Genomic DNA, 18,376 nt, shown 5'->3' on the forward strand with positions numbered 1-18,376 from the left:
AACCCAGGTTATTTGAAGGAAAGTGTCATTTTATCATTGGGCCATGGCCAGTCAATAACTTCCTCTACAGACAGTAACATTAAATCTATAGGAAGTGCTCATCCTGATTCCTGCAGCCAGTTTGTCAGCAGGTTGAAGCTAATGTCTTTGCTTTAGACAGTGCAGCAAGCAGGGGAAGGAGAGTGGGCGGAGCCTGTGTGTTGCCTTGGTATCCATGGTAATCCTCAGCTGGAACCTGGTCACAACAGAGTACAGAGTGAAGAGGTTACAAACATGGACCTGCAGTGAAGGAAGTGTGATCTGCAGCACTGCACAGACTCCGGTGTGTGATATTCAGAATTATTTCATGAGACTTATTAGGTTTTCAGATAGTGAGAAGTTAATTTACTGGCAGAGTAAATAGAGAGACTGCTGTGTTTCCTTGCTAGACGCTTGCCCTTCTGTCGCATTCAAAGCAAATGACATAAGCTTTCTATACCTATTCGCTGAAGGCTTATATAGTAGTCTTGCAGACAATAGAGGGAAACGTGTGTTCCAGAGTAGAAATTTTGTATAGTTTAAATATTTATAGGAAACTAAGCTGTTTTAGTTCTTTTCAATAAATCTACCAGAAAGTTATAAAAGGTTTGCAGTCAAATGACCTTTACTTTTACTTTTGAAGTTTCTGACATCCTCCACCTGCTCTTCCAATTTGCTTCATTTGCCATTACCCTTCTTCCCTCTTACTTCCCTCACTCCCTTTACTGCTTCCTTTTTGCCTTCCATCTCATTTTTCTCATCTTTTATCTCTTTTATCTTTTTCTGCTCTTCATCTGGGCTTCTTGTCCATTACCACAAGAGCAAAGAGCTTCCTTTGCTATCTCAGCCTGGGGTTGTTTGCCCTTGCCATGCTGCATTTTTATACCCCTTGCCTTGAAATCACATTCGCCCTGAGTGCGACCAGTGCTTCTGATGACATCTTCTGATTTGATAGCTACACATGTCTCTGATCCTGTAACTTTCACATGGACAATGTTTTTGTGCCACCATCTGTCATTTTAATCCAACTGAACTGCTGACACACATGTAGTGTGCCTTCACTAAAATTATGTGTCTCATAGTGCCAGCAAATCTCGTCAGGTCAGATCTATTGTGATAATATTCTTCTGTTTGTTCAGGAAATCTGAACGGCTGGGGACTAGCACTGAATACAAGGAAGATAGTTTTCTATCAGGTTGCCTAGGTTAATTGGGAAGGAAGGCCGCTATTTTTCATTTCTTATAAAGACACATAGGGGTATATCCAATATAGGTAATTAAAAGTTAAATGCCATAGCATACAAAATTATACATCCAGGCGCACAGTGGTTTCTGCAGTGTACCTGGCAGCCACAGTGAAATACAAACCATTCCCTCCCCACCCAAACATTCAAGTATACAGTACTGAACAAAGAATGGTTCTGCAATACATTCACAAAGTATCAGTAAAAAAAAAAAAGTTAAGTGCCTAAAGATGGGCATTAAGGCCCTGATTCTATAAAGGGTGCCTAAGTCATGCCTAAATTTAGGCATACTTTAGGCATCCAATCTAAGTGGTTAATGAGCCAATTAAGGGTCTTAACAAACGATAATTGGCACTTAGCTGTCCAAATACATTTAATAAGCTCAAAATACATTTAATAAGCCACCACATAAACAGGGTACATCAATACAAAGATATTGCATGCAAAACCTTCTATTTTTCTTGGCAAACAGTAATGGTATTTGCTAATTAGAGGAAAAGATCCATTAACTGAAGCACAGCACATGAAAAAAACAGCTTTATGTTCTTGCTAAAAAGCTACCCTTTTTTTCTCACTAAAGATTGCTCCAATGAAGTCATTCTTGAAACAGGTGGATTCAACAAATAAAGCACTTGACAAAAATATATAATTGCATATATAACTTCATTTGCAAAAGGTTAAACACAGAAAAAAACCCCAGATACAGACCTTAGCATGGCTTCTACTTCATTGCAAATGGAGGTTTGCAGTTACACAATGGTGACCTCATTGTGAGGTCATCAAGGTGCACCTGCAAGGTAGAATGCTACAATTAAAATATGTGCTGGGGGTGCTGGTTGGGATTCAAACCCATCACCTCTGGAAGATGAGTACAGGGCTTTTACTTATTTAGCTATAGCAGCTTCTAGGCAGGTGTCTCTGACTGCCCTATGATATGATAGTTTAGCAGATCCCTAAGCAATCATATCACAGGGCAGTCAGAGACACCTGATTGGAAGCTGCTATAGCTCAAAAAGTAAAAACGCTTTGCTTATCTTCCAGAGGTCATGGGTTTGAATCCCAACCAGCTCCCCCAGCACATATTTTAATTGTGGCATTCTACCTTGCAGGTGTAACTTGATGATCTCACAATGAGATGGAAGATTTGCAGGGGTGAACTTGGCTTAATTCACAATGGGTTCGGGTTGGGTCCTGGGAGTGCTTATATGGGGGATTTTTATTTGGAAGGGGGGTATTGAGAGGGTTTATGCTTGGATGAGGCAGACATTTCACAAAGGCTATGAGCAGCACCTTTAAGATGCGGTCTGGGAGCATTGAGCCATGACCAAAATTTCTGTTTCTGCCATTGTTGGTAAAATGAAATCTGTGTCATTGGCCTATACAGGAATTTAAAAATCAGTAATGCATACTCACATCCATTTCAGATTTAGGAAATACTAACTTCAAATGGGTACTATACAACGTAAATACTTAGGAATTATGGCTCTTTAAGCTATGTATGGGTAATTGTAGCAATGGTGAAACTAATCAATGTGATGGCTGTGCTTGTTTTTGAGTGCAATTTAACTCAAAATGCAGCTCGATAGTCAACAAGCAAACTCACATTTCATCATACACCATCTGCAGTCATTCTCTTTTTTTAAATTTAATTTCTGTCAGAGCTAAAGATCCAAGTTCGTAAAGATAAGAGGAGTCAATCGGTAACAAACTCCTTCTTTTACTAAGGTGCGCTAACCGATTAGCGCGTGCTAATCGGTTAGCGCACCTTAGTAAAAGAGGGCCAAAGTCTTGATTGCTTTGTTTGCTCAAGTTAGGATAACTCCATGAAAACTAAAATTATTTGCAGTTAGTTTTCAAGGACCAGTCACGTCAAAGAATGATTCTTGTCTGAGCAGCTGTATCCTTACACATACAGACACTCGTAACATTGACAGACTCTTGATTATGCAACATACATGTCATCTATTCTAGTGTACAGAATACTTATGAAGGGAATATTTTTAAATGAAATGCTGGAATCACTTGTGGCACACTTTGGATTTCTTCAGGGCACACCGTTTGAGAGACGCTGGCTTAGAGAGTCACTGATTTAGAAAGTATGCATTATACTGGAATCATTACATGAAATGCTATATAGTAATTTTATGCCTTATTTTTGATATTGCATTTTTTTCTTTCAGGAGAGATTCTAATGTGAAGCACAATAATGCTTATTAGTCTTTCTTCTCAACCAGTGCCCTTACTGAAAATCTGAGCTATTATCAAGTCAAACAATATGCACGAAAGCAAGAATCAGAAGCCTGTACCTCTCAAAGTGCTTTTAGATGGCATAGAAAAAGCCAACCAAGAAGAAATTCAAACTTACACCATTGGCCACTTAAATTGTAATAATCTTTATAAACCTCAAGTATTGATCCAAAAGAATTTCTGGCGCAGTAACCAGGAACTAACACGAAGTCGAGGAAAGAGCCACTTCTCCATGCCCCCGAAATTGGAGGAGAGAGTCAAATTGATGAAAAATTCATGGGCAGACTTTACTATCAAAACCAGCTTAATTTCCAGTTCTAAGAATGTCACATCCCAGGTCCTAAGCAAAGGAGAATCTAAAATGAAAAAACTTAGACCTGTTAGTCCAATACAATCACAGTTTACTGGATTTTTTCAGGAGTCTGGCTCAGAAGACAAAGGACAGGATGCAGAAGAGAAAACAAACGAACCAGTTCTAAAAGATGAGCTTGAGCTGCCTGACTTACAATTATTAAAATTCAAGCCAGTTGGAGGCAGAAGAATTGGCATCATGGACAGTATTGCAGAGTATCATTTTCTACCATCATACCTTGCTGGCTTGACAAAGACAGAGCAATTTAACATGTTCAAACGTTTCAACAAAGACTATCTTAAAAAGGAAGACCTGTTGGAAAAAGAGATCACAAGAAATAAAATAGCTGAGGACCATGAAAAGAAACTGATGAAGGTAAGGAAATAGGTAAAAGGAATTTGTGAAGCAATATGAAAATAAATTCTATGATATATGATGGCCCTCACCTTACAAGCTCTATTCGCTTTTGAGACATACGTAAATTGGTACTTAAAGGTTCATCTTGCATAAACCTCTAAGTTCAATTTTACAAAGCTGGGATATACATTTCTCATAGTGTGTAGTGTGGTAGCCATGTTAGTCTACTTTTAAAGGTAATAGATAGAAATAAAACAGTGTGTTGGCCACTGTTGGAAACAGGAAACTGGGCTTGATGGACCTTCAGTCTGTCCCAGTAAGGCAATTCCTTGTTCTTATCGAAATAAGGCAATACCTTTTTTATTGGGCTAACCTAATGCATTTTTTGATTAACTTTCCAAAAGTAACCCTTCTTCAGTTCAGAAATAAGTAAATGTAGAAAAATGTCAGTATATATAAGTGAAACACAAAGATAGGCTAAGTACTTATTCTTGGGAATAACTTCAAACGTGTCACTTCAATCACATCCCAAGCATCTTCCTCCGTATATAATATTTATTCAACTTTTATTTCAGATATAAAAGCATTTCCAATAGTTTTCTAATGGACCTCAGAACCACCCACCTCCAACCGTTGTAGTATACTTTTTAAACGGGGAGTATTGAGTGTATATCTCCTCACCGGTCCAACTTTGAAATTTTTCTAAATCAATTTTCAATCTTTAAATATTTAACTCATTGAAATTGTACTTATCTCTAAAATGCAGCGGTAGGACCCGACATGTTTCGCTTCCGCTTCGTCAGGGATCCATACTATAAATAAATGATATCTCATATCAGTACAACGCCAGCAATATCCTACTTTAAAGTCTACTTTAACCCCATTCATACATTTACTCACCATAAGCCGCTCATACACCCCGCTCTAAAGTTTAACAGCAAGATGGCGGCGGCGTCTTTACTAACGCTATTTAAAGAACTGTTAATGCTAAGACCAACCCCCTTACGTCACTCACTAAACATCCAATCATACTCAAGATCTAAATTTTAAAGGGGGACCCCCCATCCAAACACCCGGAAGATCAATAGAGCATAGACCACTCTATTTCTGCATTTAGCCCCATTGGCCCCACCGTATTGAGCCGGTGGATCCAATGCTGTTCCTTAACATTCAAAGCAGCTTCAATATTTCCACCCACCCTCCCCTCCCCTATGTCATCAATGATTCTCCATCTTAAATCTGATATAGAATGGTTCAACTCAATCATATGTTGAACCATCAGAGCCTCTCTCTTTTTATTCTTTATACGGGATTTATGCTCCGTCAAACGAACCTTCACAGGTCTACTAGTCCTACCTATGTATACTAGATCGCAGGGGCATATAATTGCGTAAATCACTCCCCTGCTGTTGCAATCCGTGATGGATCTTGACTATTATTTCATGTTTTCTTGGCACCTCCCACCTCGTCCCCTCAATGGTGTTTTTACACCACTGACACTTTCCACATGCTTGATGTCTACCCTGTTTTATTTTAACATAATCATGAAATTTCTTAAAGTTTAACACCTGCCCAATAGTTTTGCCCTTCTGAAAAGCTATCATGGGAAACTCTTTTAGGCTGTGCCAATGCCTCCTCATAATTTGTATGAGCAGTTTTGACGCTCCCGAAAAAGGTACCACACATATGAGGCCTTCCTCCTCCTCCCCATGACTCTTTTCCTCAAGAAGAAGGTCACGTTATGCCAACAGGGACCTTCTGCTTGAGGAAAAGAGTCATGAGGAGGAGGAGGAAGGCCTCATATGTGTGGTACCTTTTTCGGGAGCGTCAAAACTGCTCATACAAATTATGAGGAGGCATTGGCACATATTGAGCCTTCATCCCAGCCTAAAAGAGTTTCCCATGATAGCTTTTCAGAGGGGCAAAACTATTGGGCAGGTGTTAAACTTTAAGAAATTTCATGATTATGTTAAAATAAAACAGGGTAGACATCAAGCATGTGGAAAGTGTCAGTGGTGTAAAAACACCATTGAGGGGACGAGGTGGGAAGTGCCAAGAAATCATGAAATAATAGTCAAGATCCATCACGGATTGCAACAGCATGGGAGTGATTTACGCAATTATATGCCCCTGCGATCTAGTATACATAGGTAGGACTAGTAGACCTGTGAAGGTTCGTTTGACGGAGCATAAATCCCGTATAAAGAATAAAAAGAGAGAGGCTCTGATGGTTCAACATATGATTGAGTTGAACCATTCTATATCAGATTTAAGATGGAGAATCATTGATGACATAGGGGAGGGGAGGGTGGGTGGAAATATTGAAGCTGCTTTGAATGTTAAGGAACAGCGTTGGATCCACCGGCTAAATACGGTGGAGCCAATGGGGCTAAATGCAGAAATAGAGTGGTCTACGCTCTATTGATCTTCCGGGTGTTTGGATGGGGGGTCCCCCTTTAAAATTTAGATCTTGAGTATGATTGGATGTTTAGTGAGTGATGTAAGGGGGTTGGTCTTAGCATTAACAGCTCTTTAAATAGCGTTAGTAAAGACGCCGCCGCCATCTTGCTGTTAAACTTTAGAGCGGGGTGTATGAGCGGCTTAAGGTGAGTAAATGTATGAATGGGGTTAAAGTAGACTTTAAAGTAGGATACTGCTGGCGTTGTACTGATATGAGATATCATTTATTTATGGTATGGATCCCTGACGAAGCAGAAGCGAAACATGTCGGGTCCTACCGCTGCATTTTAGAGATAAGTACAATTTCAATGAGTTAAATATTTAAAGATTGAAAATTGATTTAGAAAAATTTCAAAGTTGGACCGGTGAGGAGATATACACTCAATACTCCCCGTTTAAAAAGTATACTACAACGGTTGGAGGTGGGTGGTTCTGAGGTCCATTAGAAAACTATTGGAAATGCTTATATATCTGAAATAAAAGTTGAATAAATACTATATACGGAGGAAGATGCTTGGGATGTGATTGAAGTGACAAGTACATATAAGTGAAACATAAAAACATTGTAATGGCAGTCTCACAGGAAGAGGGAAGGGTTGGGTAGGTGAGAGAGCGATAAAGTATAAGGAAGGGTAATAAGGAGGTGATTAAGCAGTAAAATTTTATGGATTGGAATGCAATAGAAAACTAACCCCCTCTTCTACGAAACTGCGCTAGCAGTTTCTAGCACGGGGAGCCACGCTGTATGGCCCGCTCTGCTCCCAAGGCTCATAGGAACTCAATGAGCGTCGGGAGCAGTGCGGGCCATTCAGCACAACTCTCTGTGCTAAAAACTGCTAGCGCAGTTTCGTAGAAGAGGGGGAAAGATTTGTGTTAAATCATGTCTGTTAGGTGTCAAAATATTTTATCATTTTGATTTGAAATACCTTAAATTTTCTTTTAGTATTCTCATCATAAATTTATTGATGCAGTATTCTAGTTTTCGGAAGTGTTGTTCCACAGAGGTGGTATCCAGGTTGGTGTTGCAATGTTTAATATAATATCTGTGTAGATTGATCCTAGTCTTTAGCATCTGGCTTGTTTCTCCAACGTAGCATCCTTCTTTACATTTTTTTTTTTTTCATTGAATGATACATACCACATTAGAAGATGAGCATGTGAAGGATCCCCTTATTCTGAATGTAATCCCCATGTGAGTGACTGTGGGGTCCTGTGAAATCCCCATGTGAGTGACTGTGGGGTCCTGTGAAATGTGTTGGCATAGTATGCAGCTTGTTATATTGTAGGGATTTATTTTTATTTTATTTTAGTATTTAACAACATAAGAAGTTGCCTCCACTGGGGCAGACCAGAGGTCCATCCTGCCCAGCGGTCTGCTCCTGCGGCGGCCCATCAGGCCCACTGCCTGAACAGTGGTCTCTGACTAATTTTGTAATTTACCTCTAATCCTGTCCCTATAACCTTACCTCTACTCCTATCTGTACCCCTCAATCCCTTTGTCTTCCAGGTACCTATCCAAACCTTCTTTGAAGCTCTGTAGCGTACTTCTGCCTATCACATCCTCCGGCAGCGCGTTCCATGTATCCACCACCCTCTGGGTGAAAAAGAACTTCCTAGCGTTTGTTCTAAACCTTTCCCCTTTCAATTTCTCCGAGTGCCCCCCTTGTACCTGTGGTTTCCCTTAGTTTGAAAAATCTGTCCCTGTCCACTTTTTCTATGCCCTTCATGATCTTGAAGGTTTCTATCATGTCTCCCCTGAGTCGTCGCTTTTCCAGGGAGAAAAGCTCCAGCTTTTTCAGTCTGTCAGTATATGAGAGGTCCTCCATACCCTTTATTAGCTTAGTTGCTCTTCTCTGGACTCTCTCAAGTACCGCCATGTCTTTCTTGAGGTACGGCAACCAGTACTGGACACAGTACTCCAGGTGCGGGCGCACCATTGCACGATACAGTGGCAGGATGACTTCCTTCGTCCTGGTTGTGATATCTTTCTTAATGATACCCAACATTTTGTTCGCTTTCCTTGAGGCTGTGGCGCACTGCCTAAGTGGTTTAACAGCCAGGTACTCAAAGCATTTTCCCCTATCTGTCCTGGTGGGCTCACACTCTATGCTTTTCTCTTCTTTCTGAGCTTGTAATGTAATGTAATGTAATTTATTTCTTATATACCGCTACATCCGTTAGGTTCTAAGCGGTTTGAAGAAAGTATACATTAAGATTATAAATGAGAAGTAAGAAGGTACTTAAAAAATTCCTTTACTGTCCCGAAGGCTCACAATCTAACTAAATACCTGGAAATTAATAAAGAAGAGAAAATAAAGATGGTTGAAAAAAGAAAAATTCTATGTGAACTTATAGGATGGAAATTAAACTGACAGTGAAGAACTGTATGAAAAATACATATGGAATGCAGTTAGAGAGGGTAGGTTACAATCTATTTATGGTATTTGTTTAATTGGAAGGTGTTAAGGTGGGTAATTTGGGGGAAGGTTATCTGAAGGTAGGTGAATCTTCTGGAGGTAAAAGAGGAGGGATTAAGATATTTGGATGAATTTTTTGAAAAACTTGTGTGGGAGTTTGCTTTTTACTAGCTTTTGTTTCAGGTTAGATGGCTGTCAGAAGGCCAGCATAGGTGGAACTGGGAACATTTCTTTCAATAATTCAACCTTCTGGAGTAGTATCTATAGATCTTTTATAATTTTTTCTGTTTTTCTAGCACTGAATTGTATGTCACTTCCAAGGGTATTCTCTGTGGTTTTCTTGCCTTTGTACTGCAATAGGATTTCTCTGGGTATTTCAAGGGAGGAGGCAATATTCTTGGAGATTATTTTGGAGTTGTATCCTTTTTGTTTGAAGGATTCAGTCGGTGTTTTGAGGTGCTTAACTATCCAAAAAAATCTCAGGAAGGACATACAAAACTCCTTTTTTTAAAAATTATTTATTCATGTTTTAATCTTACAAGTGTATAAATAATAAAACATTTAAAGTTAAATACATCACTTGAATTTCTTTCTAGTATAACATCAAATAAATAAATGTATTCCCTTCCCACCCACCCTTTCCTTTAGCATTCAATCAAAAATATACAAATATAAATATTCTTTACTATTGATTAAACCTATAGTAAAACTTTAATTCACCCTCCTCATACAAAACTCCTAAAACTAATAAATTATGCCCTATTGGAAACCATAGGAGGAACCTACCTAAACACTACCAGTTCTACCCACTGCACTCATTCACTTAACACACAAAAAACAAGAAAAAAAAGTGGAGAAAAAGCCTCGGTTCATCTTCATATGGCAAAAAACTCCACTTATAAACAACCATTAAGCAAGGTCCAAAATGTATCAGTTCACTCAGCAGTGAGAAACACTATGGTAACCCTCGTAGGAACCACCTCAAAAAAAACTATCACGCCAAATTACAAAACTTCCAAAAAATGTGAGTAAAGCAAGCAGCACATATATGAGTCTCAAACACAGTCAATGGTAAGCAGGAAAAAACAAACAAACACTTAGCTGCAGACGGTCAAGCTGTCTTCCATGCATCCAAAAAGTGCAAGCCTGCCTGGCCCCGCAGACACTCTTTCCCGACGGGGAAACCTCCGTTTTGCTGAGCTGCATCAGGGGAATGATTCCAGCTCTCCAAGTGCTCCAACTGCTCACATCCACACACATAGAAGCTGAGTTTTTTGAGGTGATTCCTACGAGAGCTACTATAGTGTTTCTCACTGCTGAGTGAACTGATACATTTTGGACCTTGCTTAATGGTTGTTTATAAGTGGAGTTTTTTTGCCATATGAAGATGAACCGAGGCTTTTTCTCCACTTTTTTTCTTGTTTTTTGTGTGTTAAGTGAATGAGTGGGTCTTTGTATGAGTGCAGTGGGTAGACCTGGTAGTGTTTAGGTAGGTTCCTCCTATGGTTTCCAATAGGGCATAATTTATTAGTTTTAGGAGTTTTGTATGAGGAGGGTGAATTAAAGTTTTACTATAGGTTTAATCAATAGTAAAGAATATTTATATTTGTATATTTTTGATTGAATGCTAAAGGAAAGGGTGGTATGTATCATTCAATGCAAAAAAAAAATGTAAAGAAGGATGCTACATTGGAGAAACAAGCCAGATGCTAAAGACTAGGATCAATCTACATAGATATTATATTAAACATTGCAACACCAACCTGGATACCACCTCTGTGGAACAACACTTCCGAAAACTAGAATACTGCATCAATAGGGCAGAAGTTATTAGTTTTAGATGCTTAACTATCCCCCTCTTTTACTATGGTGTGCTAAGCTTTTTAGCGTGCAGTAAATATTAGCATGCGCTAATCATGCGCTAACCGCTAATGCGTGCATGTTATCGTATGGATGCGTTAGTGGTTAGCACATGCGTTGATTTAGCGCGTGCTAAAACGCGTAGCGCACCTTTGTAAAAGACGGTCTATGTCTTTTGGGTCAGAGCAGATATGGTCATATCATGTGGCGTGGCTCGTAATGGACTTTTTGTATGTGAGAGGTGGAAGCTTTATATAGATGTTTTTTTTTTTAAACGTATGTTTATTAACAGTGAAAAATACACCGCCCAGCAGGGCGCAACAACAAACATCAGTAAGGCAAAAGGTGTCCAGTACAAGCAAAATACAGTAGCAGAGGCGAAGCCTCCCCAAAGAATCCCCCCTCACAGAAACAAAATGTAATAAGTAAAAGAAGACAATGAGGGCAACGGATACCAAAGCGGTGAAGGACAACAGAAATAGATAATCCGCCCATCAGGGACAGTGATCTCCCACCATTTTGTTAATATACAAATAACCCACAAAAACCACACAGAACTCGCAACACCACTCACACACTACACCATTCACGCCACTCAAGCCAAACACTCATTCCCCCAAGCACCTCCCTCCTCCCCCCATCCCCAGAGCACCAGAGTATGATAGAAAGAAGAATTTATGGAGCATGTCAGGGGCCCAGCCGAAGAAGCACAGAAGAGAAACTAAGCAGGCGCCAGCCCCCCGTCCTGTTCTTGCGATGGCACCAAGTCCCTCAGTCTCTCCCATAGGCCAATGTAATGTTGCTTAAGCACGCTCGGTGATCTAGCATAAGACCGAATTTCAAACTGAGCCACTTCCCGAAGTCTACTCCTCCAGTGGGGTATCGGAGGTGATTCCACTGACATCCAATAAGTCAAAATCAATTTCTTCACTACGAGGATAACATTATGGAAGAATCTGCATTGGGGTGTGGTGAAACCTTGATCCTGGAGAGAGGTCTGCAGACCCAGAAGAAGAAACCCATAGTCCCATTCAACAGGTCGCTGTACAGCGCGTTCCAGTAGGGGAAGAGCCTCCTGCCAGATACTCAGTTGGGGGCATTCCAGAAAAGAGTGGAGGTACGTGCCTACACGGTGCTTGCATTTAACACAAAAATCACTATCCCAAAGCCCTAGGCGCGCCCCCCGCTGTGCAGTGAAATAGGCACAGTGGAGAATCTTGTACTGGAGTTCTTGGAAGTCAGCAGACTTAGTGTATGAGTATAAAGTGGTAAAACAGGCCAAAAATTGAGGTTCAGAAATATCCTGTCCCAAATCCCTTGCCCAGGAAGAGCGCACAGGGGTAAGCACCAATAGAGAGAGAGAGACGATTTGAGGACTCGATACCAGTGCGCAAGGGAGTTGGCTATGGGCGGGGTGGCTGAGAAGAGGGTGTCCAGAGGACCCTTGTCCCAAACCCCAACACCTCCTCTACGTTCAACATCCCAATAGTGACGTACTTGAAAGTAAGAAAATAAATAACAAGAGGGAAGGCCCCACGCTATTTGCTGGAAGGATGGGAATCCGGCGGGGGGTAGATCAAGTAAGTCCTCCATCGACACACAGCCCCGAACTGCCCAGTGCTGAAATACTGATTTACCCCAGCCCGGCTGAAACCTGGAGTTGCCTTCCAGACGCACAAAAGGAGACACCTCCATTGACAGTTGCTGTCTGCGCCGCCACCAGCGCCATGCCAGTCTGAACGGGCATAAGAAACGAAAACAAACTAGATATCGCCTCCCAGGATCGTCTTGTCGATGTAATGTATTCATAAAATGAAAAGGGGAGCTCCAGCCCGCTAGCCATCCCCGGGGAGAATAACGAGAGCACCCTGTGTAACCCTCATGGATCCAGCGAATGAGAGACGCTACGTTATAAAGCCGAATATCCGGGACATTAAGTCCCCCCAGGTATTTGTCCAATGTAAGTTTGGACATCGCTATCCGAGGGGCTCGGGACCTCCAAATGAAACGAGAGATAGTGGATTTAAAAACAAGTTCGTCCCGCCTGCTAAGCCAAAGCGGCATAGTCTGCAAGGGATACAAGAGTTTCGGTACCAAAACCATCTTCACCAAAGCTACCCGTCCCAAGACTCCCAACGGTAGCTCCTGCCAGGCCTGGCACAGCTTTCCAATAGCCTCAAGTGGTCAGCGAATATTGGCATTGTAAAGTGTAGGCAGATCAGTGCTGAGGTATATTCCCAAATAGCGCATCGGTTTGTTCGTGGGTGCAATAGGCAACACCGCATGCCAAGGCTCCGCCGGACCCCCGGACAGCAATAAGAGTTCCGACTTGCTACAGTTAACTTGTATACCAGACAATGCACCATAGGCTCGAATCACCGCCAAAGCTCTGGGCAGGTGCAGGGGAACTTGATCCATATAAAGTAAGATGTCGTCAGCAAACAAACTGATTTTGCATTCCTGCCCCCTCACCACAATACCCTGAATAGTCTCATCCTGCCGGATCTTAGCTGCGAGGGGTTCGATAGCCAAAAGAAAAAGGAGTGGGGAAAGAGGGTAGCCCTGTCTTGTACCTCTCTGCAGACCAAAATCTTCAGTTAGACCCCCGTTAATCAGTAAGCGCGCCCTGGGGTTATGATATAAAGCCGTCACCCAGGCCAGAAACTCACCCTGAAAACCACCCCTACGCAAGACCCAAAAAAGGTAATCCCAAGAGATGCCGTCAAACGCCTTTTCCATATCCAGTCCTGCCACCACCTCTAGGCCACCTCGTCCTACCCTGTCGTGAATCGCACCCAAGACCTTCAGCAAATTCATAGAGGCGTAGCGGCCGGGTACAAACCCAACCTGGTCTGGGTGAATAAGGTCAGGAAGAAAACGATTCAAACGCCGCACCAGAGTCACGGCCAGAAGTTTAATGTCCTGATCTATAAGGGAAATCGGACGAAACGACCCCACCAGATCCGGGTCCTTACCCAGCTTAGGGAGCAGAACTATGTGGGCCATATTATCCGGAAAGGAGCCTCCCGACTCCGCCACCGCGTTATACATTGCACTCAGGGGCTGCGCCACCAGGTCCTCGAGAATCCGGTAATATTCAGGTCCGAACCCATCCGGGCCGGGCGCTTTCGCCAGTTTGAGAGACCGAATGGAGACACGGAGTTCAGCCTCGGTTATAGGTAGGCTCAGTGATGCGGCCTGATCCTCCTCCAGGTGTGGCAGAGATAGTCCCTGGAAAAATTCCACGAGGGCAGCCTCATCCAACGGGCGCCTACCATACAGGGTCTCATAGTACCTGACAAACTGTTCTGCAATTTGGCTCTCCCCCTCGTGCCGGTTTCCCATAGCGTCACGGATTACAGTGATGAGTTGGCGTTTTTTATACGGTCGCACTAGGTTTGCCAGAAGTTTCCCCGTCTTGCCCCCCCACCTATGCATATTATACCTTTGAAACGCAAGTGTCTGTTCCGCTCGTTGATGAAGTAAAGTCTCAATGCGTTCTCGTATTTTCTTATAGTCCTGTCTATCAGAGTCCAACAGAGAGGAGATATGGGCCCTGCGGAATTGGTGTAGCTGACGCGTAAGTGATAAAAGCTCTGCTCCCCGAGCCCGGCGTTTGGCAGCCGTATATGCAATCACTTGCCCCCTCAGAACTGCCTTGGAGGCGTACCAAAAAGATACCGGCCCTATTTCAGGAGTATTGTTAGTGGCCTGATAGTCTACCCATCGCGCCCGTAGGTATGTCCGAAATTCCTGATCATGGTACAAGTACAACGCCATTTTCCAAGAAGAAGCCTTGCTGCCAGCTGCGAGAGTCAAAGTAAGATCCACGGTAGCATGGTCTGAAACCGTGGATTCCACAATTTCCGACCTAGTAGCCCTGGAGAACAGCCTTTGGTCAAGTAAGATGTAATCCAGTCGGGCGTACACTTTGTGGACATGAGATTAAAAGGTAAAGTCCAAATCATACGGGTGTAATGCCCGCCAGATGTCCACCAGGCCTAAGTGCTGTGCCAGGAATCCCACCCCCTTGTTGTCATGATCCCTCAAGCTGCCCCTAGGAGGTTTGCAATCCACCCCTGGGTCTGAAGTGATATTCATATCTCCCCCCCCAGGATCACCTGGTAATCTGGGTAAGCCGATACCAGAGAGAGGACTGTGGAGAAAAATTTATGACAGTAAGAATTCGGGGCATATAAGTTACAGAGCAACAGCTTTAGACCCCAAACCTCCCCCAGGACGATAACATATCTCCCCTCCCGGTCTATCAATTGTTTATGCAGGACAAAGGGCAACCGCTTATGGAGCAGAATTGCCACCCCCCGCTGTCGGCCCCCGGAGGTGGAGGAGTAGACATCCCCGACCCAATTTCTCCACAATTTAGAGTGTTCAATCTGAGTAAGGTGGGTCTCCTGCAGAAAGGCCACATCCGCTTTCAAATTACGCAAGCTAGTGAGTATGCGAGATCTTTTTACTGGGGACCTGATGCCATCAACATTAAAGGTAACAACCCTTAGATCAGCCATAGCAAAGAGAGGAAAGCAATATACTGCGCAAAAACCCAGAGGGAAACATCCCTCCAAGAGCGTAAAGATTCATCCATTCTCCACCAGCCAGACATGAACTGAACCTGTGCAGGAGTAACAGATAGGCACATACGAAGCCTCCCAGCTAAGCTTCGCCGCCCTCAATATCCAGGTGCCCCATACCCCAGCAAACAATACCCCCATACAACCCCCCCTCACACACAATCCCGACTCAGACACCCCCCCCCACTCACACCTCACCCCACATCCCCCCAACAGCCCACCTCCCCCCTCCCCAGCCCCCCATGCTGAGCCCTCCCTGCCAGCATACATACCCATATGTACCCCCAGCCTGCCCGGAGACCTCCCCCCCACCCACATGAAACTCCCCTTCTGCATTCCAAAAGACCACACAGCCCAGAAATAAAGTAGAAACGTAAACATAATGCTTAAGTCATAAGATGTCTCCAACAAGTCCAGGACGAACTCTCCATAGGGTCCGCACCATGCCCAAAGGATTTCTGAGCTGGCCAAGATGACCATCGCCGATTAGATCCCAAAGGTCCCTCAAAATGGAATGTGGCCAGGAAGTAGACAGGGATCCTTGCAAGCGCCTTGGGACAAAAGCCCCGCTCAGCTCTACACAGGCCACCCGAACAAATCCTCTGAAGTAGCTCAGAAGCTAGCTCTAAACTGGAAGGATGGACTCCTCCGCAGTAGCCGGGATCCCGCCTTCTCAAGGTATATATCAAAATGTTCAGGCAGATGTCAGCTCTACAATCCGAGCTCATAGAGACCCCAGCTCAACACATTGTAGCAGGCAAGAAATAGATGACAAATAAGCTCAGTTCAGTTACATCTGGCAGGTAGTTATCATCAGGCAGGTAGTTTTGCCAGGAACGCCTTAGCTTCATCGCCAGTGTTGAAAGTAAGGGTCTTACCGTCATGCCAGACCCTGAGCTTCGCTGGGTAAACCAGCGCGAACTTGATTCCTCTGTTGTGGAGGTCCGTGCAGGAAGGCGCCATGGTCTTGCGTTGGGCCGCCACCCGCACAGAGTAATCATTAAACAGAAGTACCCGAGAGCCCTTATAATCCAGGGCCCCCGCCCTGCGGTAGGCCCGAAGAAGCATTTCCTTTTCCCTCCAGTTAGTATAACGGGCTATAGCAGTCCTCGCTCTCCCCCCCTCCGCAGGCCGGGCTCCAATGCGGTGCGCTCGTTCACAGGCAAAGCCCTCGGCGCCGCCGGCCAGATTCAATTGTTCAGGCAGCCACGTGCTAAAGACAGTGTAGAGATCCTGCTTGCTTACCGTCTCCGGGAGCCCGACCAGCCGTAGGTTGTTTCGGCGGCTTCTGTTCTCCTGCTCCTCCAGGGCGGCCAGTAACTCCCGGGACGATTTCTGCAGTTCTTCCACCTGGGTAGTCAGGCCCGCGCACGTGTCCTCCTGATTGGACACCCGCCGCTCAATGTCCGTCAAGTGTCGGCTGTGGGAATCAAACTTCTCATTCATCTCGTCCACAGCCGACTGGATCTTATTAAGTCTGTCTGCCAGCGCCGCCGTGACCGATCGCGTGATGTCGGTAATCCAATCTCCGGCGGGTATGGTAAAAGTGGCCGGCTCCGCCACCATTTTGGAAGGGGTGAGAGAGGGCTTGTCCCGGGTACCTTTCGCCGATTTAACGGGCATGCCCTGCTCCGATGAGAGCGCTCTGGAGGACAACTAGAGAGCGGGTAATATTTCCAAATCCAATGACCTCGCAGCTCCAGTAAGGGTGCAGAAAAGCCGATTTTAACGCCGATTAAGTGTCCGTGGGGCAGGAGCTCTCTGACTTTTTCTGAGTAGTCAATTTGAATTTGAATCTAGGATGGTGTGGATTGAAAGAATTGTACAATTGTTTGAGTCTCTTCCTCAATCCAAATCATAATGCCATCAATATACCAGTAGTATTTTAGGGGTTTTGTCTGATATGTATCCAGAAATGTCTCTTCCAGTTCTGCCATGAAGAGTTTTGCATATTAGGGTGCCATGATTTGCAGATAGATATTGTTAAAGCAGAAACAGTGGTGAGTTAGAATGAATTGGATTAATGTTGTAATGCCTTCCGGTGAGTACTGGTGGTCCAGGGTGGTGTTTTAGGGATTTTTCACATACAGCTATACCACCTCCGTGGGAAATGTTTCTGTATAAGTCACGGGTGTCCAACCTGTGGCCCCGTGAAGTATTTTGTGTGGCCCCAGTCGAGGGCAATGCAGTGTTTTCCTCTGCTGCCCCCGGGTGTTTACCGTCTTGCCGGCTCCCTCCTCTGTCTTGCTGCAGCGTGTGCGCGGCCCCAGAAAAAAAATTTTCAGCCAATGCGGCCCAGGGAAGCCAAAAGGTTGGACACCCCTGGTATAAGTGATTCTGCATCCATTGTGTCATGTGTCAGATTAAAAACACATTTATTCCTAATTTCAGAAGGGGAAGAAATGTGAGTGTCCTAAACAATCAATGTCAGGAGTGAATCCTAAATATGGTTAGTAGCAGGTTCTGGTGAACATCTGCTATTGAGCAGCATTCCACTGAAGGAATTAGTGGACGCTGCCCTTTTAAAAGCCTAATGGTCTTTGTCCATACTAAAACTGGCAAAGAAACCAGTTCTCTGATAGGATAATACCCAGTTGTGTTTCTAAAGTCACAAATATAAATGTTTTTTGCCAGCATGTACCCTTTTATATTGCCATTGTGTACCATATCTAATTATGTGCTGGCTCTTTGAAATGTTTCTGTTTTCTATGTTTATTTTACTAAAACAGATGTTTATGTTGCATAAACCTGGCATATAAATGCCCATTTCTCTGTATTTCAGAACAGATTCTACTGCAGCTTTTGTTCTAAAATACTTGCAAACTTAAGATAT

General features: G+C 43.6%; 1 protein-coding gene across 2 annotated transcripts in view; it reads left to right on the forward strand.

The window, feature by feature from the left end:
* The first annotated feature begins 242 nt into the window (after nt 1-242).
* C3H6orf118 (chromosome 3 C6orf118 homolog) overlaps nt 243-18,376 on the forward strand; it is a 130,374-nt gene continuing 112,240 nt past the window's right edge. For both annotated transcript variants that reach the window (XM_033935676.1, XM_033935677.1), the window contains exons 1-2: nt 243-322; nt 3,442-4,235. In XM_033935676.1, the coding sequence (XP_033791567.1) occupies nt 3,537-4,235 (699 nt within the window). In that variant the 5' untranslated portion in view covers nt 243-322; nt 3,442-3,536. The remainder of the gene's footprint in view (nt 323-3,441; nt 4,236-18,376) is intronic.

The sequence above is a fragment of the Geotrypetes seraphini genome, chromosome 3 (assembly GCF_902459505.1).
Source record: "Geotrypetes seraphini chromosome 3, aGeoSer1.1, whole genome shotgun sequence".
NCBI classification, from domain to species: Eukaryota; Metazoa; Chordata; class Amphibia; order Gymnophiona; family Dermophiidae; genus Geotrypetes; species Geotrypetes seraphini.